General features: G+C 38.6%; 1 protein-coding gene across 1 annotated transcript; it reads right to left on the bottom strand.

The window, feature by feature from the left end:
- Nucleotides 1-212: 212 nt before the first annotated feature.
- On the bottom strand, nt 213-19,201 carry LOC132041993 (uncharacterized; the record flags this gene model as incomplete). The annotated part of the gene is made up of 7 exons (XM_059432657.1): nt 18,892-19,201; nt 18,184-18,344; nt 9,719-9,781; nt 1,537-1,654; nt 1,311-1,441; nt 1,131-1,226; nt 213-336 (listed from the first exon to the last, which is right to left on the bottom strand). Coding segments are annotated over exons 1-7 (934 nt in total), but the record flags the coding sequence as incomplete, so codon positions are not given.
- Between the last annotated feature and the right edge of the window lie 3,868 nt (nt 19,202-23,069).

Genomic DNA, 23,069 nt, shown 5'->3' with positions numbered 1-23,069 from the left:
TCATGCTCCGGAAAGAAATAATTAAGATAACGGAAGAACTGAAATGGAAACAACCAGGGAAGAAATGAAAGAAAATCCAGAGGCCAATATTGATCTTCAAAATTATAAATATAAAGTCCATACAACTAACTTTATCTGCTATGGTTATGATGGCTATGAAGAGGACCAAGATATTATAAGCAAGATAATTAAGATATAAGGATCCTTTTCACCTTTTCCAGTTTGCATAATGTCTTTGGTTCCTGTCATCAGGTGTGCCAAGTATTTCACTCTAGAAGTGTCATTTGTAAACAGCGATCTTCTCACTGAAGCCAGCCTGACTAAACACTCTAAAGCCTGAGACAAAATTAAGCTTTGTTACACTAGTCAATTTACTGCTTCAAACTTGAATTGAGGACTGAAAAGAGAATTCCTGACAACAGCAACTCAAATTTATTTTTCAAACCACCTCACATGAGTTTAATAGTAAACCATTACAAGAAAAAGATGAGACACACATATCGTTAATTTCAAACCTGTGAACAAGTGAGATTCTTAGCAAACCCAGTTTCTTTTGGTATTGACATAGTTCAACAATCATTTTAAGGATTAAAACGATAATTTGCTTAAACAGCTTGACACAAAAATAGTGAATACTGCACTTACATGTTTCCAGCAGAATGCAAAAGAATTAGCAGTTGCCGCAAAGGGACATGCACTGTCAAAATTTACTTTTTTTACAGCGGAATGACAAGATTAGCTCCTTCTGGAAAAATTCAGTCCCAAACCAAGAATCATTCTCACAAATTTATGGAAACAGAAGCTAATCACATGTTAAGCATCAAAGCCCTGATTTCCTCAGTTATGTGTGACAGTGTCAGCTAGAGGGAGAGCTCACACAATAACTATAAATGTTAGTTATAACTAATAAGCATAAATCAATGAATAAAACAGTTCACGGTTTAATGTTCTTAACAATCAAACAAAATTTAACATGATCATGTAAGCCATGATAAGTCAGCAACTAGAGATTTGATGACAAAATAATTTATCATTGGTTGAGAGCAAAGCTAAATAATCATGACAACAACAAAGCAAAAACCACTTGTGCACCGAAAACAGTAAGATACTGAAAACAGTAAGATACTGACCTCCTTCGACAAGTTAGGCTTGTTGATCTCATAATAGTCAAAAAAAATCTGCACCGTCGATTGATCCTCCAGGACTTGCTTCCATGAAGATGGGATCTGCAACAATGTTAAGTGAGCAATATTATATTTGCAGATAGGTTAGACAACTTGATAAATGCATGTTATAGAAGATAAAACCACCTGAATAGTGCTAAATTCATCCGAACTTTCATCAACCGTCGTTCCCATAAAGTCGAATGATAAACATTTTAAGGACATCGCAAGAGCGAGGTCTTGTAGTTTGCTGCTAGTCGCATTCTCAGAAATTGTAACTGCATATTAAGAACAAGCAACGACAGCGAGATAAGTAGATTTCAAATAACAACGTCAACTATCACAATTATGATTGTATCTGATGGAGTATTACCATCAATTTTCAGCTGGGCCATTGATGTCAGGGATATTTGGAATACTTGAAGAAGCGATTGATCTCTGAAGGAGCAAGCCACCCTACGATGCTGTGCTGATGGCATTCCAGGACTGGGCTGGATATTTTGAAAATGTATACCGACATGAGTTTATTAGCTGTATTAACTGGTTGATTGAGAGAACATTTAAGGAGGTTCAATCTATCCATTATTAGGTCCATATCAGAACACTTGAAATCAGAAGAAAACGAACCTAGCTTTAATATTGCAACAATTAGCAACATAAAACTTTTGAAATTGGTATTGTTGTGTAATTTCAAAAAAAGAAATTGGTATTGTTGTGTTTCTGAGATTAAGGACATGCTGGAGACACCAACAAAGGTAGTTATAAACAACAGAAATAATTACAGGGAGCCTTAAAGTTCTACTATCTGTTCAGCTTCTTCTATATAATGTTCTCTACATCACAAATAGAAAGTTGCAATGCAGTTCCACTTGATTTTCTGAGTGGTGTTGAATCTATCTTCAAAACATCTCCCATTCCTCTCTCTCTCCATACAGTCCACCAAATACAGGATGGAACTAATCCCCATCACTCTTTTGGCTCTAACTTCCCCCTCTCCTGATCCAGCAGCTTAACAAGTCTGATGTGTTCTCTGGCATTGACCATTTGATCTCTGTTAGGCTGAGAAACAAAGACCAAATCTGTGAGGGAGCGAGCACACACTTAACGCTTAAACTTAGTTGGTGCCAAGCTTTTCCAAACCTGTTTCCATGACATTGTCCAGTCTTCAGGCTGCATGGGCACTTCCTTTTTATATAATCTGTTCACGGAGAACATGTCATCCTTCCATCTAATTATTTCAGGATCTGTTGAAGTACCACTAAATCCATAAACAACCTGCAATAGCTCAAACACCTGCCATGCACCAGTGCTTCCTGACCAATCCACAGATCTTTCCAAAAAATATTTTACTGTCATTTCCCACCTTGTAGCATGTATTCTCTGTTAGTTTGGGCCAGAGAGTCCTAATAGAACTCCACATTGAGGTTCCATAGGTGTTAGACACAGCATTAGTGCTCCAGTGTTCTGTCTGTCTATACTTGCTCAGGATGACCTCCTTTCATAAAGCCTACTTTTCCCCATTGATTCTCCATAGCCATTCAACAGTAGACAATTGTTCTGCATTTTACAGATTTATGTTTCCTAGTCCACCAGATTCCTTATCTAACTGACCAATCTTCCAGTTTACTAGGTGATAGCCTTTGTCCTCCTTGTTTCCTAGCCATAGAAAATATCTTCTTAGTTTGTCGAGCTTCTTTACCACTTTAGCTGGAAGAGGAAATAGAGACATTACATAAATAGGCAAAGAATCCAAAACAGAGTTTATCAAGTGACTCTACCCCCTAGAGATAAGTATCGTTTCAATTTGCTAGCTTCTTCTCTGTTTACACCACAATCCCATCCCAGATCTCCAAACCCTTGTGTTTACTGCCCAACGGCATGCCCGGGTATACTGATTGCAGACTCTAGCCAACCCCTGCATCTGTTGAACCTTCTTGATAGGAAAAAGACTACTCTTCCTCCAATTGACACACAATCCAGTTGTAGCTTCAAAGAAAAGGAGAATCGTCCTGATGTAGCTAATCTGTTTTGCTACAGCTTCACAAAAAACCAGTGTCATCTGCATAAGAGCAGATGACAAATTTCTATCTCTACAAATTTAGTCATGGCTCCTATTATTCTATGGCAAGCTGTCCTCTCATATGGATATCTGGTGACATACAAGTCCCCCCACACAACCCATGGTCCCTCACACTTACTTCTAAACAGCTGCTAGCTCCCACAAAAGCTCCCTTCTTTCAATTCTCCCACACTCAGCATAAGCTGCACCCAAATAACAAGTTAACTCTTGGTTAATGCCAACAAATTTGCAAGTGATCATTTGTCCACTAATGTCCACCATTTCAACCTTCCAATTCCTTTTATCCCACAGCACCTCTATCCCTCCACTCCTTCCTATAGCCTCCATATCCATCTCTTATCCCAAAGCTGTTGGAATACATTGGATTCTGCCCCAGCAAGTTTTTTTTTTTTTTTTTTTTTTTTAATATCATGAACCCCAATCAGCTTAGTTTTCACTAGAACATATATTTCAGCACCCTGTAGTTGTAGCAAATTTTACAAGTCTTCTCTTGTTCTCCCTGTTAAGACCCCTTACATTCCATGAAAGGATTTTGACTTTCAATGATTACATAAAGTAATGTTTCTCCCCCTGATTCTAGGCTCCCCATCTTTGAATTTCATATGAAACACCAAATATGTCTTTGTTGTTATCCACGATAGCAGCCTCAGGTTTTTACTTAATCAGACCCCTCTTATGATCAATCTTCATGAATAATTCAAATACTCTCAAGTTTATGGACAAAATTGTCCCATACCTACGGGTGTAGGTCTATTCTTGTCATTTAATTATAACTCTGAGCATCTTTAGTCTCTTAAGTTTGCTAAAGTGGAGCAAGGGGGAGAAGTTCTTTGGGATTTGAGATTTCGGAGGAATCTACAAGATTGGGAGGTTGGAGAGTTTCAAAATCTGATTGGATTGCTTCACCAACAAAATGTTTCTACTGATATGGCTGATGTATGGAAATGGGGGAGAGGAGGGAGTGGTGGTTTCTCAGTGAAATCTTATTATGAGAAGCTCCTAATTAGATAGGAGTCGACTTTTCCACATATTTCGGATGGAACCCCCGGGTACCGTGAACAGTTTGTTCTTCACTGTAGCTGTTAGGCGTGATCTTGACGACGGAGAATTTGAGGAAGAGGAAGATCACTAGTGCCAGCCGGTGTTTTATGTGCAACAAATCTGGAGAAGACGTAAATCACCTTCTTCTATATTGTCGACTAGCATCTTCTTTGTGGGGGGAAAATTTGAGATGGTTTAGAGTCGAGCAGGTTATGCCGGTCAATGTGAAAGATTCCATGGTTAGTTGGGCTCTTAGAAGACGGAAGAGAAGAAGCGGAGAGAATGGGATGTTGCTCCCTTGGCACTCATGTGGATCTATGGAGAGAGAGGAATAGGAGAGCTTTTGGGGGTATATAGAATGATCTTGATTATTTGAGAAATAGTCTTCTTGCTCTTATTTCTTTTTGGTGAACCATGAGGTTCCTATAGTTATAGAGGATTGGGTGACTTTCGGAGAGAACCATGTTTTGTAGTGAGGTTTTCTACTTTTTAGTATACTTCTTGTGTACGGGCATATTTCATGCCCTCCTTTTATGAAAATTATTACTTGATCAAAAAAAAAAGTTTGCTAAAGTAGAGAGGCAGTTTTGGTTCAACAAACAGAATGGACTTAAAAACTAACAGTGACTACCCAAAAAAACCCAAAACTCAGCCGTGAAGCTAAACCGATTCCCATTTCCCCCAACTAATCGTGTGAGATAACTAGACCCCCCTAGTTGTCTTGCCGAAGCTCACTGATATTTCTCAGGAGTGGCAATCCTGCATAACAAGGAAAATTTTGGCCTCAAAATTGTAATCAAGATAGGAAATTTTGTCCGTAACACAACCAAATGGAGACGTCACATATTCCTTTCATTTCGTTATAGCTCTAACTTCCCAGTTGTTCTGAAATAACTCAGCTTATTAACAATATTTGAAATTTCAGTCAGAGGAAACTATAACTTATTTCTTCCTTAATTTAAAAGGGCAACAAGCTTTTATGCTCCCCAAATCCTTCTATACGACAAAAGGAACTTTCCCAACTTGAGAGGATTTTAAATTAGTAACAGAATATCAATGTAACAACTACTGCTCCTTGATAATGGTGCATACTTATTATAACTATACATAGATTTTAAGAGAATTTCTCACACACACATTAATTTCGCACGGAGAAGCTTCAGTCGTCGCGAACCACAAAACAATATGACAACATGCCAAACCATTCTCACACTATCAATGTGCACACTGTAGATAAGGGACAATTTTGGCTAAAAACTGATGATTTCTCATATCCTCTAAAAGAAGCACCAAATTGTTGACTTCGTTGAATGATATAGTGAATGAACCCAAAGTGTTACAACGTCCTCTATTTCTTCCTCCACATGTGAGTCTTTGAATTGTAAAAGACTTGGGTGTCTATAATTGACCATATGTCTATTGTCGCACCCCTCCTGAACTTCTCCCATGTTTTCTGAGATTTTAGTTGGTGTTTCCTCCCTTGTGATTGTGTGAGAAATCTCATGCATGTTGATTTCATGTAACTCTATCGAGTCCGGCGACGAAATATAGTCAGTTTCCTCCCCATAGATATATCCGCCATCCTCATAATAGTTTCTACATCACCACTGATCGAGGTGAATTCTGTTAGAGCAGACTCCATGCCCAAATCCATGTTAATACGGTCAATAAAAGGCTCGGCAAATAAAGCTTTGGCCTCTACTTAATAGGAGTGCTTTGGGTTGGAACTCCAGGTAGGCCCAAAATGGTCTAACAAAAGTTTTGGCCCAACAGATTCAAATGACCAGCAGATTCTTTTAAGTGAACCAGGACTATTCCATCTGGGTTTTTTTTTTAACCCCTCCCTAGGAGCTCCCACTTTTTTTGATACCCACTCCCACTTTCCCTGTATCCTCTTTTGTCTGCCACGACAAACCCATTTATATGAATGATACCCGATGGATTGCCATGCATCTTCTTTTGTCCTCCACCACAAACCCATCTATATTACAATACCTGATGGATAATCCCTTTCAAACCTCTGAACATCCACAGGATCTATCCTGTCCCTTTCCCCTTTACCAGTTGTATTGGGTTATCACACCCTTCCAAGATTGAGGGCTGACACCTCGATTGTTGTGTTCATGAACCCCCAATTGTCTTTATATCACTAGCGACTCACACCAGATTAACTCGAATACGAGCCCATCTGATATGGTTTTTAAGCTGTCTTCTTCTTATTCTCTATCCATCTGCCACACTTATCTCCAATCTCCTTCATCACTTTGGCAGATCAAAGTTGCAGGGGAAGCCCTAGAATATGAATCCAGAACAATCAAATTTTGTGTGTGTTGGGTAAGCCCCCGGACTTGGAGACCCCCATTCTAACATCAACTTGTTGCCTTGCGTTCTCCAGTCGACCATTAAAATATGTCTATCTGCCTTCCTGGACTGAAATTCAAATAGAAATCAAATTCCATTCAAATCGTAGACCTAAAGATCTCCTTTCCACAGCTGTGCGCTTAACTCCTCACGTCATTACAAGTGGGAATCTCATCACAGTCAGGGAATCTCCTAACCAAGCATCTACAGAGGAGATCATTATCCTCTAATTTTGTGGAGGCTTTTAAAGTCGTCTTCTCCATTTTTGTTTCAGGCTCTCTCTGAGTCCATTTGTTTTTGTGCAAGGCTTCCTTGAAGCTCCTCTCCCCACTAATGTTTTTTTTAGACCGGTAACATTTTATTCACAGAAGCACTGAGGCAGTGCAAGCCTATTTTACAGATTACAGAAGTCCTAGCATATCTACCAAAGATTTTGTATCTTCTCCATGACCTTCTTTACACCAAAAATAAAGTGAACACGGTTCATCTTAACTTCCCAAAAAGGCTTGTGCTTATCTTCAAAAATTCCATTGTTCCTTTCCTTCCAAATTGTCCACCATATGCAAGCAGATATTAGATTCCACTGAGATTTCTGCCTCACAATGTCGCCATTGTTGTTCCAACACTCAAGAAGTTCAACAGTGGTTGCTGGCATGGTCCAGTTCATTCTAACCAGGCTCAGAAAGAGTTGCCACAGCTGTGTTGTAAGAGCACAATGAATAAAAAGATGACTGTTGGTTTCCAAAGCTCTGTCACACAACATACATCTTGAACATAATTGAAAGCCCTTGCCACCAGCCATGAAAAACAGATGACCTTGGAAGGAGCTTTTACTTTCCAAATTTCCTACCATGGCCATCTACTTGTATGCTCTTGAGGATGAAAGTTTTGAGTAAGCAGATTTAACTGTATAAAAGATCCTTTACTACACATTCTTCCAGATTAAAGTATCATCATGCTCATTCAATCCTTTAAAAACCCTCCAAGGTTCCAAAGAACTCAGCAACTCTCTCAAGTTCCCAGTCATTAAGTCCTCTCCTGAAGATGATGTTCCACCCATGCTGCCCCCATGCTTCTTCCAGTTTAATTTTTGGCATTGTTGTGATGCTATGGAATTCAATCTTTAATTGGACCATGTCCTAGCCAATTATCATTCAAACAAAGTGTTTTTCTTCCATTTCCCACCCTTATGGCTTATACTTGTGTTGAGCGACATAAAATTCCAGAGCTGCCTGATTGTTCTCTACGCTCCAACTCCATAAGGGCTGTTAACAGGATTGGTACACCATTGTTCTACTTGCCCATACTTCTCACATATAACCTTTCTCCATAGAGCACTAGGTTCCGTATTGTATCTCCACAACCGTTTCAAAAGCAGGCTATGGTTATGAGCTTTGAGATTCCTGATTCCCAGACCCCCTTGCCTTTTGTTAGTGATGAGAATGTCCCATTCCACCAAGTGAAATGAATTCTTTTTACTATTGCCTTTCCAGATGAAATTTCTCCCGAGTGCATCCAATATATCCCTCACCTTAACTGGTAGAGGAAATAAAGACATCACATAGTAGTGCATCTAGTACAGAGTTTACCGAAGTGACCCTGCCTCCCCGAGATGGGTATTGCCTCTTCCAAGTTGCTAATCTCTTTTCACACCTTTCAATCACCCCACTCCATATTCCTTATGCTTTGTTCTTGGCACCCAACGACAGACCCAGATAAGTATTTGGTAATAATCCCACCTCACAACCCAAAACAGCAGCTAAAACCTGGATGTTTGGCACTTCATTCACTGGGTACAACCTGCTCTTCCTCCAAATCACATGTAGCCCTGAAACAGCTTCAAAAACAACCAGACTAAGTCTTAAATATTTCGGTTGATCAGCATCACAGAAAACCAAAGAGTCATCAGCATACAACAGATGTGTGATGGCCAGGTTACTGTCTACACTGTTTGAGGCAAAAACCTGATCCACCCATTCCTCTTGGCTGTCTGAAACATCTGCCCCGAACCTTCTCCCCACTAATGTACTGAGACTTTATGCCTCTTGTAGCAGTTAATTCATTCACCCTGTACAGGCTGATTCTCTATTAGTGAAGCTTTCAATTATTGTTACAAGTCCACTCCATCCATTAAACTTGTTTTCAGGAAATGATCACTGACCTAGCTTGACCATTAACTGTAATAACCGAAATGAATCTGTCATATCTATTGAATTTCAAGGAACAGTAAATGTTGGTAGAAAAATCTCTACCTCTCCAGGAGTTAAAGCTTTTCACCTTATCTCTGCAGCCTTCTGCAATGCCATAATAGAGCTCCTTTGCTTAACATCATCCTCCTGATGTAAAGTTTTGAGCTCTCCATCAAATCAAACCAAAATCTCAGAAGAAGCTTTGGATTCCATAAGATCATAAGATTTGCCCCTAGTCTGAAATAAATTCAATTTTCCATGCCTGAACTTAAGAAGGGACCAAGGGTGATGAAAGAAACAGGTGATGGCTCCGGTAATCTAATACCACCGGAGGAGGGTTCCAAAGGCTCGACGGACCTTTAGAGGTTTGCCTGGGGAAAGTGCCTGGTAGCATTCCTTTAAACCAAAAGTGTAAATAGCAACACAAGATACAGCTAATCATTCTCTCTTTAATTCATTATACTAAAGTAAATTCCAATATAATGATCTAGAGTTCCCGAATTAATCCAGGAGCTGGACTAAAACGGTAAGAGTTAATAGGATACAACCAAGTAATTTGACAGCAAAAGGGGAAGAAAAATCTAATACCATATCGATGTAAGCTAGGGACTTTCACATGTTAAGAGATTGCTGATAAATCACTTAAAGAAAGTCGCAAGAATAATGAACATTTTTTATGCACTTACACAACCCATTAGGAGATTTAGGACATGTCATTCAGCACTAACATATTTCTATAAGCTTACAACTCTAGCAGTTGAAACATCACATGGTACCTCCTCTACTAGTTTCCCTTTTTGGATTTCATCTACATGGTTTTGGCAGGTTATGACATCAGTCAGTCAAGGTCATATTAAGAACTATACATCATATGAAAGACTAACCTGATTCATCTCTGACACAAGTTGATTCAATATCTTCAAACCAATTGCATAACAAGATGCTGTCTGAGGCATAGATATCACAAACCACGAAAATACACCAATTAGAATATCATATACCAGATTGCAAATACACTAGCGCAAGTCATAGCAACCTTACATAAAAAATGGAAAGGTTAAAGAGAAAGAGCACGCAGCACGTAAATATCTATCAATCTTCACAAAGTGTATGCTCACATTCTGTTCTCGCCAGAATTTGGACATTCATAAAGAAAATAGGAACATTCTTAAACCCTCTTAAAAGCTGAAAGTCATAAATACAAACATGCCAAGAATGTTGAATAAAGTCCAATAAACCAAAATAAAATCAGTTTCCACATTCCACATCATATTACATACATTCTGCAGGAGACCTCTTGATCAAATTTTGATACTCATTAAAGATCAGTTTTGCTTGTCACTCACATCAATATCATCTTCTTCTGTACTCTGCAAATTGCAGTTTTGCTGTGAACAAATGGGATCTATCAGGGATTGCTTTGCAAACAACTAACTGTGTACCTAAAACTGATCTCATAGCCCAATCACATCCACAAGGTCAACATGAAGTAATTGGTCAGAAAAACAAAAGTTCAAAATGAAGTGTGGGATAAATGAGCAGATGCGAGAGTGTCATATTACTCATTCAACTTTGTTGCTTTGCACCACCAAGAAGAAAAAAAGCTGACCTAGAATCATCGTGGATACATATAACAACAGAACGAGAAAAACAGGCAAAACACCCCACAAATATAGTTTTTTTTTTTTGATGATGTAAGTGTTTTATAATCACAAAGGCATCAAGGGGATGCATAGTTACAAAAGAGGAGGAAATATCAGCTCATACAAAGATAACAAAAAACCTATCATAAGTCTAGAGAGCTGACAAATCCAAGAATCTATCATAAGACTAAGGAGCTAATAAAATCCAAAAAAAAGAGTCTGGTTATATGCAGGGGTAAAATTAATCCAGCTAAAAAGAGTAGTCAGGCATCTGGCCTTGAGATTGGAGTTGGCAGTTACAATAGCATGAAAACATCTTTGGTTCCTTTCCATGCATAAGCACCACAAAATGCAAGCACGGACCATAGACCAGATTCTTCTGATGGCCTTCCCAACTTTCCAAGAACTCCAACAGACAAAAACTTCCCTGACAGTGTGAGGTATAACCCATTGCAAATCAAACAAAGTGAGGAACATATTCCACACATCTGTAGCAACTGGACAGTGTAAGAATAGGTGGTTAATGGTTTCAGAGGTGCAATGGCACATGTAACATCTATTAGCGAGATGAAATTTCCTTTTCATGAGGTTGTCAGAGTTAAACAAGCCCTTTTAGAGCGACCCAGAAGAAACAGGAGACTTTAGGCGGTAAATTGATTTTCCAAATGAGCTTCCAAGGCCATTGATCAATCAGGTCCTTGTTGGAGGTCAGAAGCAGGTAGCCTTCTTTGACAGAATAAGAACCGTTCTTGTTACTGCCCCACTTAAGTCTGTCATTTCTCTGAGTGAGAACTGGACTGTTCTGTAGACACCCAATCAATGCTATCATGTCCTCTATTTCCCAGTCATTTAGGTGTCTCCTTAGGTGCAAATTCCATGAGTTGTCCTCCCAGTTCTGAGCAATTGTTGAATCTGGGTTAGTTGTCATAGGAAACAGCCTGGGAAAAGCATCCTCAAGAGTAATAGAGCCAAGCCATTTGTCTTTCCAGAATAGAAGATGAGCCCCATTTCCCACTTGGAAGGAAGTGTTGAGAAAGAACTCATCCCACAATCTCCTGATATCTTTCCATAAACCAGTTCCATAAGGAGTTAAGATTGGGTTGGAGCACCAATGTCTAGTGCCACCATATTTAGCTTGGATAATCTCCTTCCAAAGACCAGCATCATCTTGGTTAAACCTCCATTGCCACTTCATTAACATACATTTGTTGTGTAATGCTAAATCCTTTATACCAAGACCACCTAGATGTTTTGGAAGAGTTACTTTGTCCCACTCGACTAGATGATACTTGTGATTTTCGCTATTACCTTCCCATAAAAAAGTCCTCCTTAGTTTGTCAAGTTGATATTGAACCCCTGATGGTATTGGGAACAGAGACATGAAGTAAGTAGGAATACTATCCAAGACACTATTGATGAGTGTTACTCTGCCACCAAGAGAAAGGTACTGTTGTTGCCAAGATGCCAATCTTTTCTCAAACTTTTCAATAACCACATTCCAAATCTCCATTGATCTGTGACTAGCTCCCAAGGGGAGTCCTAGATATGTGGTGGGGAAAGTGCCAGTGCTACAATACATGATGCTGGCCAGAAACTCTAAATCTGGAACCATATTAACAGGGTAGATAATGCTTTTAATCATGTTAATGTGGAGCCCTGATAAGGCTTCAAAGATCATAAGGGTGAAGTTGAGATACCTCACTTGAGACTCCTCAGCACCACAAAAAATAAGGGTGTCATCAGCAAAGAGAAGGTGAGAAACAGGAACAGTAAGACCAGGCCTGTTACCCACTTCAAAACCACCAATCCACTGCAATTGCTTTGCCTTTTCCAGCATGTTACTGAGACCCTCCATGGCCAAAATGAAGAGAAAGGGAGATAGGGGGTTACCTTGCCTTATCCCTCTCTTAGGGGAGAAGAACCCTACAGGACTTCTGTTGACCAGAACGGAAAATTTAACTGTAGAAAAGCTGTATTTAATCCATTTGATCCATTTCTCACCAAACCCCATTTGCCTTAGAATAGAAGTGAGATACTACCAGTTGAGTTTGTCAAAAGCCTTCTCTATATCCAACTTGAATAAGAGACCAGGGGCATCACTTTTTTGTCTCCAATCCAAGACTTCATTTGCTATAAGAGCTGCATCAGTGATCTGTCTGCCTCTTATAAAAGCATTTTGATAACCTGAGACCAATCTCCCAATCACTTTTTTCAATCTTTCAGTCAGCACCTTTGCCACCAACGTGTAGACACTACCAATAAGACTGATAGGCCTAAAGTCTTTAAGTTCTATAGCACCTTTCTTTTTAGGGATAAGGGCAATAGAAGAAGCATTGAAGGATTTTACCATGTGGCAATTGCTGTGAAAATGATGAAAAGTTCCCATAAGGTCCTGTTTAATAGTGTCCCAGCAGTTCTGATAGAAGGCCATTGTGAAGCCATCTGGTCCTGGGCTCTTGTCAGGGGCACAAGAGTTTAAAGCACTCAACACTTCCTCTTCTTCAAAAGGTTGTTCAAGAGCATCCCTATCGTCTTGGTTCAGACAACCCAAGCCTTCAAAGGTTGCTGAAGGCCTCCAAGCTTCATCCTCAGCATACAACTGCTGATAGAAGTCAAGAATAGCATCTTTTACTCGCACTTTGTCATCAATGATGTTGTCCCCCACCTTCAACCTATCAATACAGTTGTAACTTCTATGAGAGTTGGCAGCTCTTTGGAAGTATTTAGTATTTCTGTCCCCTTCTTTCAACCACAGGCATCTTGATTTCTGTCTCCAAGATGTTTCTTCAGCCTTAGCTAACTGTTGGATCTCCATTTTCAAATGCAATAATTTGTTCTTTTCAGCTTGAGTTTGTAACCTCCTTCAGTTGCCTGTTCAAGAAATAAAATTTCTTCCAAAGCTTTGTTAGTTCTGGTAGAAATTTTGCCAAAAACCTCCCTGTTCCATGTAACCAAATCCTTTTTCAAAGATTTCAACTTTTGAGAGAGGATGAAGTCCGGAGAACCATTAACCACGTAACCTTGCCACCACTGCTTTACCAAGTCAGTAAAACCTTCCTGCTGGAGCCACATATTTTCAAATTTAAAATAAGAAGGTTCATTAGACCAGTCACCGCTCTCTAAGGAGATGGGTTTATGATCCGAGATAGCCTTGGGTAGAGCCAATTGTTTCACAGAGCCAAAAGCGTCATTCCACTCTAAAGAAATCAAGAATCTATCAATTCTAGAAGCTTGTAGTGAATTTTCCCCCCTGGTCCAAGTATAGAATGCCCCTTGCAATGGTAAATCAACTAAGTCCATGTCTTGAATAAACTCAGAGAATCATTTCATGGCTCTAGATCTTCTTATACAGTTGAATCTTTCACTTTCAAAACGACACACATTAAAATCTCCTCCGATGACCCAGCTTTCATTCCAAAGGCCCCTTACACCGGCTAATTCGTTCCAGAAGACATCCCTTTCCCAGTTAGTATGTGGCCCATAGACACCAGTAAAGCAGAATTTGAAATTAGTTTGAACACCTTCCATCATAGTTGACATAGTGTGTTGTCCTTGGTGTGCATCAATACAACTCCATTGTCTTTTATCCCATAATATAATTATACCCCCTCTATTGCCACTTGCTTTCAGTTCCACCCATTCAACCCATCTTGAACCCCATAACTGTCTAGCTATCTCCACAGAACAGCCTTGGATCTTAGTTTCCTGCAAACATAGAATGTCGGGCTTCCACTTCTGAATAAGAGAATTGATGGTGCTCCTCTTGCTCGTATCATTGAGCCCCCTTACGTTCCAGCTAATGATCTTGGCTTTCATTCAGAGAAGGCTTTGAGTTGCCTGCCCCTGTTGGATCCTTCACCTTTTTCATATGTAATAGTGCAAACCAATTTCTTTGCCTCTAATTCTTCCTTCTTTTTTGGTTTCTTAGTCTCGCTACTTCTCCCCTTTTGCTGCTGCAATTGAGATTGCCTTTTCTGCTCCATGCGCAGAATCATATTGAAGATTTCAGGCTCGAAACCTAAAGAATTCACCCAAAAAGCCTTGCATGCTTTAGTCATGGTTATTTTAGTCCAGTGCGACATCTCAATTAATGTTGGAGTATGAATATCCTGATGTATATCGTGATTATACCCATCCCATGTTAATTGCAAAGTATTACTTCCAGAGGAAGGGGAAAAATCAGAACCCTGAGGATTGGGCAAGTGAGATTCAGGTGTAAAGAAGGGAGAGAGAAGAAGAGAGAGAGGATTGCAAGTATTCCGCTTCATCATCTGCATCGTCATTATCTGCCATAGAACGATCGTGATCAGTTTTGACAAGAGATTGACTAGTCGTCACTACTGAATCCGCATAGAAAGTTTCAGCTGGGCCCTTCCCTTTTGTAAAAAGAGTAGGGGCTTCCTGATAAAGGGTTTGGGCTGGCCCTTTTGATTTCCACTCATGTAATTGTGGCCTCTTCTTAATAAGGGGAGCTTTATTCCTTTTCTGCCTTCTGGAATAATATAAGTGGTCCACTCGGGGCTGGACTGAAGTTTGGGCCTGACCCTGCTGTTGGGCTGAAATAGAGGATGGCCCAACCCTAGGAGATTCAAAATTTAAAAACTCTCTGACTTTGCAGGCATGACACATGCTGGCTCTGTAGTCTTGGACCGCTGGTCAATAACCTGCCCCTGTGGCCCATTCCCTGAGGCTATAATTTTTGCAACAGCATCGGCAACAATGGAGATCTCAAAGGTCCAATCCTCATATTTCAGATCGATCTTTCTGGGAATCTCCTGGGTAGAATCAGTGATGCAAGTACGAGCCCAGTAGAGATGATTCCTCTTCTTCGTGTCCTCATCAGTATCCACATAACCACCGCAAGAATCACCGATGAATTTCATGGTTTTCTCCGACCAGGCATGCAATGGAACTCCGAAAGCTCTCGCCCATCGGGAAGCAGACTTTGGTGTTGCAAGTTGAGTTCCGGCCACCGGAGACCACCATTCGAGAGCAAGGCTTCTGCCATTCCAAAACCAATCACCCATTTTTACCCTCTCCGCCTCCTGCCTCAACGGGAATTCGAAAAGAAATTGGTTGTGAGAAATAGGAGTGACCCTCAACCCAGCTGTTATCTTCCATCTGCTCAGAAACCATTTTTGAATAACCTCCGGATTTGGGCTCGAGTTGTAGGGATCGTTGAAGGTGCCCACAAGACAACAGGAAAGAAACAAATTTGCCAATACCGGTTTGGCTTGATCTGCCAGATCCGGCCAACTCAGCTTGCAAGCAGCCTCGAAATAAGACTTCCCCTGAGAAATGAAACGTTGAAGAGCTGGGTTCAAAGGCTTGCCCAAGAATCTGAGAATCTTTGAAGCAATTTCAGCCCAGCCAAGATTAGAATCTACCTCCGGAATAATAATAGCATTTTTCCTGTCTCCCCTCCATATCTCAATACGTAAAAAACGCCCATAAATGTTGTAATTTTGATATACTCTATGTAGATCATTTTGTTGCTTTCTTCCCATCTTCTATAGAGGTTTCCAGAGCCCCGAGAAGCCTGTTGTAACGCACTGCAAACCCATCTCAAATTGCTTTCATCGATTTTTATTTTGCTGGAGAAACGACTGCTCCGTTCACTGAACAAGAACCACCTAATCTGACCTTCGCTAATATCTTTAATTTCAAAAGATTTATCACCTGAAACAAAGAAACAACTCCCACCCATAATAAAGAAGAGAAAGGAAAAGAGAAAATAGAGGAGAAGAGAAATTTCCGGTGATCGGAGGGATCACTGAAGAGAGAAACTAAGGCCCAAAAGGGACGCTAGAGGATGTCCTCGATAAATGTGCCTGGGAGCATTGATAAGATATCTCTTTGCGAATTTAGCTGTATGCCAATTTCCAAATATAGTTTCTAATCTTGGCAGTCAGATGAAGGATTGGCACTGACTAACTACTCCCTCCTTTCATTTTGTGTGTCTTGGCACGAAGTTTACGAATGTAAAGAAGATCTTTAAATCATGTGATCTTCAATTAAAGGTGTGTATAGCATACCAAAATCACCCTTTGGATCTTGTGGTCTTAAACATGTCATGACATTCGTATAAGGAGGTGTCATTAAGGGCAAAATGAGAATATTGAAATGAAAAAGGTACTAAATAGAGAAAGGTGGCAATCTTTTTAAAACAAAATGAAAAGGAAGTAAGACACATAATTGAAACGGAGAGAAAATGTTCTCTCTCGTGGGAACAAAAGGTTTTGCTCATTAGAAGGATGTGAGCTCAAAACAAGTAAATTGGGCTGGAGTACTACTCTAATCCTTATTACTGAGACTATTGTAGATTCATTTAGGATATTAGTAAGCGATTTGACTAGGCACCACCATGTTGGCTAATCTAATCTTAAGTTCACTCTTCTTATGTTGGGTCAACTTGCAGAGCATATCCTTACTCCTACTTATCCTAAACTAAATCCATTACTCTCCAGAATGCTTCTCCAAAGTTCACGCTTTAGGACAACGTCCTTGCTAATTTCGTCAATTAGCGCAACAAATAGCATGCAATATGGAACCTCGTCCTATATATTGTTAACACATCCATGACTGGGATAAAATAGTACAAGCTCAACTTCGATCCCTTGTCGAAACTAACGGTATTGGGAAACTATTACGCATCATTTACTACTATTCTCACACTCAAGACGACTCCTTCATACATATCTTTTATGGCATTTACATACTTTAATATGAGTTCCTTTCCTCTCCGGCATCCACCAAAGAACTTTCTTGGTAGTCTATGATACACTTTCTCTAAGTCAACGAACACCATCTCTCGATCTTTCTTCCTCTCCCTAAATTTCCGCCAATCTTCTAGGAGTTTAATTAAGCATAAAAATAGGAGTTCACCAAATTTGTAACATATGTAAGTACTATGTTTGAGGGAATAATAAAAGCTATTCCATCATTTCTCACCCTTTTGTCCCTTTTTTCTTTGTAAGTAATTATCAAGGCCTCAGTCATTTTTCCTGACCGAAATTGAGTTTATTTGGCCTTCACCACTGATTCTTAGTTTTTTTTAGCATGTCCTTCATGTGAATTACCCTTCTTCTTTGATCTTTTCAGTATGTTTGTTGTCAAGTTCCAGTCTATGCTGCTCAGACGTGTTGGATCCTCCAACTATGCACTACTTTTCTTGAGGATCCAACACGAGTGCGGCGGCACTTTTAGAGGATCCGAGCAACATAGGTTCCAGCCAAGACTTGACAATATATCAGACACAAAGCCCAAGCAGCTTACGATTTTTCAACCTAGTTGTAGAATCTAACCAATCTAAAAAAGATGGAGGTAAAATCTGCTATAAATATAGCTAGAAAACAAATCAAGAACAAAGGAAAGAAGACTCAACTCAACCATGAGCACCAGACTCAACCATCACCATACCAATTATGCAAAATGAAATCTCAGAAATTTCCAGCAAAAAGGAGGGCGTGGCCAAAAAGTTAATGCAGTATGGACATAGTTACTTGCAATTCAAAGAGAAGGAAAATCAGAAGAGCACAGTAAGGAATTAAGATAATATACTACATTTCAAATTTAGAACTGTAAAGGCATGAATTTTCAAGATAAAGCAATAAGCTTTGAAAAGATCCTCAACCCATCATCTGGTGCAATTCCCCCACCCCTATCATTTACACTAGAGGTTAAAAGAAGATCTTAAACATCATTACCTGATTCAGAAAGCTTGTGGATTCTTTGACCACCTCTCTAAAAATGTCCTCCTCAAACCACCCATACTTTGTCACTCGACAAAGCAGTTGAATTAAAGATGCAGTTACAAAAGGCTCCAAGTCAATTCCTCTTGTTGCCAGGTAATTTATGAGATAGTTGCCTTCAAAAAAGGAGCAGATTAGCTACAATAATAGCAGACTAGACGTAGTAATGTATGCATGAGAATATGTAATCAGTATTTTACAACCATAGAAACATCAAAAGGATAACATAAGCGCGACTTTGATAAATGCCAAAATCTGAATTAGAAGACTCCCAAGAACTTCACTACAACGGTTCGACTTAATACTCCGTTTTCCAACATTTCTAGTTTTCGGCATATCCTTAACACTTCTACGGGCGGCAGAATATTAAAGCAGTAAATACAGAATGCCGGCCATAAAAGTAAAGAATAAGTGACAGCCTGAACCTTTCACCTTCTTCCTTATTAGAACAGCAAATATGAGGCCAAAATACTTCTACTTTACCTTCATATATTCTAACTTAATTAGAAATCAGGATGGCATTCCAAAGCAGCATAAAAGTAAATTGCAAATAATATAGAGAAAAGGAAAACAGAAAAAGAAAAAAAGAAGAGGGGGGGCGGTTAGAAGAAACAATCATAGGGACATAGGCAAAAGTCTCTGCAGTCAAACTAGAAACATTACGAATATCAAGCCGGATCTGCAAAGATAGGTGCTGTTCTGTTACTTGCTTCAACAAGCTTGAACTAGCCAGCATCAATGCATAAGGAGTTGATGCATTGTCCAAAATGTACTGACATTGTGAAATATAGCTGCTATTTACTGAGAAGCATTTCAGTGTATTCTCTGCATGAGCTCGCTCAGCAGAATCCTGTGAATTGTAAAGCCTCTCACACAGTGCTTCAAGGTGCGCTAAGCTCTCCATTGATGAAGTAGAAAGAGAGTTTCCCAGAGCTCAGTCAATCACACAACACAAGTTAAAAAGATGCCAAATTCATTCTAAATTAGTAACCAATAAACATTTACAAATTTCTAAATTCAAGAGGGAAGGAAGAAACATGGAAGGCCTCAATCCATTTCAGGTCATCATACTTTTTCAAAATTGCACAGATCAAATAAATATAGCAAAGCTACAAATTACAGGAACTTCATATTTTGACTGTTTTATGCTACAACTATCCCAAGATATAAGGATGATTCGGGGTAGCGCCCACTGAACTACTCAGCAAACCCAAACAAGGTCAGCTTTGCTCCTGTAGATCACCAACAATCTTGATCTGAAACCAAAAAAAAACAGAGAAAGAGAGAACTATAAGCTATTGAAAAGAAAAGACCTTGAGTTGGAGAGAAGAACCTGATTTAGCTTTGAAAGTCTAGTTTGAACCCCAAGAAAACATGAAGTGGAAACCAAATACCCTGAGCATGTATAGATAAAATACAGTTTATCATTACACAAGTGCATGCATTTGTTGGATTGTCCGGTGGTAAGGGCGCAAAAGATCTCTTATCAAAAGTTTATGTACTAACCTCCTCTATTGATGTGATTCTTCGAATTAACAAAGAACCAATCGACCAGGATCTTGTTCTTGAAGCGATTTGATGGCGAACATTCAAGAAACAGATGTATCTCAAGTTATAGGTGTCGGATTAAAGTAATTCAAAAACTATGTGAAAGATGACGATTTGAACTATAAAAATAACTATTGAATTGTTTAAATCTAGTAAGTATTGAGGGCGGGACGATGGTAAGAAAATTAAGGTTCGGTATGAACTAGAACGAATTTTAATCAAGAAACGCGTTCTTGAATGATCAAGAACAAATAAAGTTCCTAAGTCACCACTTGAAATCAATTAACGTGATAAAGAAACACCACACGCAACTGAAAACAAGGTAAAGACTATCACCACCTTGCTTGGAACCAAAAACAAGGATAAAGAACACCAAATAGAGAAAATAACTCTATTGCAAACTGAGGTTTAAGCTCAAAAACGTGAATCGTATATTTACAAGTCATGAGAACCCTTTATATAGGCCTAGGGTCTCTCCTTTTATGACTACAAATCCCTATTCTACTCTACAAAGGAAATAACTAAAAACAAGAAAAGTAAAATCCCTATTCTACAAAGAAAAGAATAAAGAAAACTGAATCCTACTAGATCTAGGATAAACGTCCTACTAATGATAGGAAATTAAATCCTACTAAAATATAAATCAAGAAACAAGAAACCTATATAGAAAAGGATTCATGAAACAAGAATGGAAATAATCTTCAAACTTGGAGCTTCTTGGACTTTTTCTTTTCTTAATTTCAATCTTGTGTTTCTTGATTTTCTTGAATTTCTTGATCTTCTCTTCATCTTTCATCATTCTCCCCTTATTGAAAGACTCGTCCTCGAGTCTAAAGGCTCCATAAATGGTGAAAGATTAGCAAACAAAAAAAATTTGGAACAACCCATACTCACCAAAGTTTTTAAGTTGCATTTTTCTAGTCTTGTCATGTAGCTTCATCATGTTGAAAGAAAGCTTTACATATGTAACTAAATCCCACTTTCTTAGTAGTAACCTTTTTTCCATGATTTCTCAAACATATAATCTTAAACGATCTTCAATGTTTAAGCCATAATCAACATTTATATCCTTTTGATCTTCAAGAATCTTGAACATTCCCTTGTCTATGTGGTGTTTGCATGAATAAGCTAAGTTAATGCTTATGAAAACCATTAAATAAATCAAATTAAGTACCTTTGGATCAAGGTATGAGATCAAATCATGTCTTCAAGAGCTCATCGATGATTTTGATGCTCTCATATTTGACATGATTATAGCCATTAACCTCAATGAAATTGAGAGATATTAAATCTACACTTTCTTGCAAAGATTGACCTTTTGAGGAATAATTCTTGCTCGAACTAGATCATAAATTAAACTCTCATTCATAGACTCTTTTTGAAGAACTCATTCTCTTTCGCTTTCAAATCTTCATACACTATTGGTCCTATGCAATACACTGCATTGTTTGGTGTGGAGTAAAAAACAAAATCTGGATTCTTTTGAAATCACTTAAAGATGGAAAGTTAATCTCACAAATAGTTGGATGCTCCAATGGATCCTCATCAAACTTTGGAGGTAAATCCTCAACTTGTGAATCTAATTCATTCTTCTCCTCCGTTTGTTCCGTTTCACGTTGATGGGACCAATGATTTGTAATTTGGTCACAAAAGAATCATCAACATACTTGAGTTTTTAGCAATATCTTTCCGGATTCAAGGGAACCAAATTGATTTTTCGGCCATCCTTTTAAAAGAATAGGTATTGCGGTATACATCATATTTAGCACCCCTATCATACACCCACGTGTCTTCATAATAAGCAAGCATCCCTCTTTGTTACATCACACCAAACAAGATCTTTATATATTTTGCCATAGAAAAAGAAAACCAGGCATTCGACGAGTTACCTCTAAGCCCATCATTCGCGTTCTGAAATTCGATGCTATAAGGATATGGATGCTTGGTTGACAAGCCGGGATTTAAACCATCTCTTCGAAACAACATTAATATGACTCTCATTATCAACGATCCACCGAACATACCTTACCATGTGAGGGTAACATCTAGCGCGGAAAAGAGCTTCTTTTTTTTTTTTCATCATCTTTTTTGAACCAACGTTCTCTTTCTTTTCGAATATAATCCATGAAATTACTCAACTGCGCTCTGATACCAAATTGATGTGATTCGTGGTGTGAAATAGGCTCTGATACCAAATTGATGTGATTCGTCGTGTGAAATAGGCTTTGATACCAAATTGATGTGATTCTTCGAATTAACAAAGAACGATCGACAGGATCTGTTCTTTCTGTTTTATTTGATAAATTCAAGAAAGCAAGATGATCTCGTTATAGGTGTCGGATTAAAAATTCAAAAAACTATGTGAAAGATGACGATTTGAACTATAAAAATAACTATTGAATTGTTTAAATCTAGTAAGTATTAATGTGGACGATTGTAAGAAAATTAAGGTTCGGTATGAACTAGAACGAATTTTAATCAAAACGCGTTCTTGAATGATCAAGAACAAATAAAGTTCCTAAGTCACCAGTAAAATCAATTAACGTGATAAAGAAACACCACAATTAACCGAAAAAACAAGGTAAAGACTATCACCACCTTGCTGGAACCAAACAAGGATAAAGAACACCAAATAGAAAAATAACTCTATTGCAAACTAGGTTTAAGCTCAAAACGTGAATCGTATTTACAGTCATGAGAACCCTTTTATACAGGCCTAGTGGTCTCTTCTTTTATGACTACAAATCCCTATTCTACTCTACAAAAAATAATTAAAAACAAGAAAAAGAAAATCCCTATTCTATTAAAAAGAATAAAGAAAAATGAATCTACTAGATCTGTGATAAACGTCCTACTAATGATAGGAAATTAAATCCTACTAAATATAAATCAAGAAACAAGAAACCTATATAGAAAAAGATTCAAGAAACAAGAATGGGAAATAATCTTCAAACTTGAGCTTCTTGGACTTTTCTTTTTCTTGAATTTCAATCTTGTGTTTCTTGATTTTCTTGAATTTCTTGATCTTCTTCATCTTTCATCATCTATTTAGTCTGGGGTTTCACAATTAAGATTCACAAACTTTTTTATGTAGTACACTATTGAATAAATAAGGGACTAATTCTCTTGCCATACGGCAAAAGCTTTGAAGTATGTTTCAGTGATAATAGTTTCAATTTGGCTTCATAATAATTTATAAGCAGCAGCAAAAACTTGTGCCATATCATCATGTTTTTAACTGAAGGGGCCAAGGTCATTCTGCTATTGTTTGTTTCATAACTGGGTAGTTTTTT

The sequence above is a fragment of the Lycium ferocissimum genome, unplaced genomic scaffold, assembly GCF_029784015.1.
Source record: "Lycium ferocissimum isolate CSIRO_LF1 unplaced genomic scaffold, AGI_CSIRO_Lferr_CH_V1 ctg12812, whole genome shotgun sequence".
Lineage (NCBI taxonomy): Eukaryota > Viridiplantae > Streptophyta > Magnoliopsida > Solanales > Solanaceae > Lycium > Lycium ferocissimum.
Note: the sequence above shows the minus strand (reverse complement) of the source record. Positions and strands in the feature narration are given on the sequence as shown.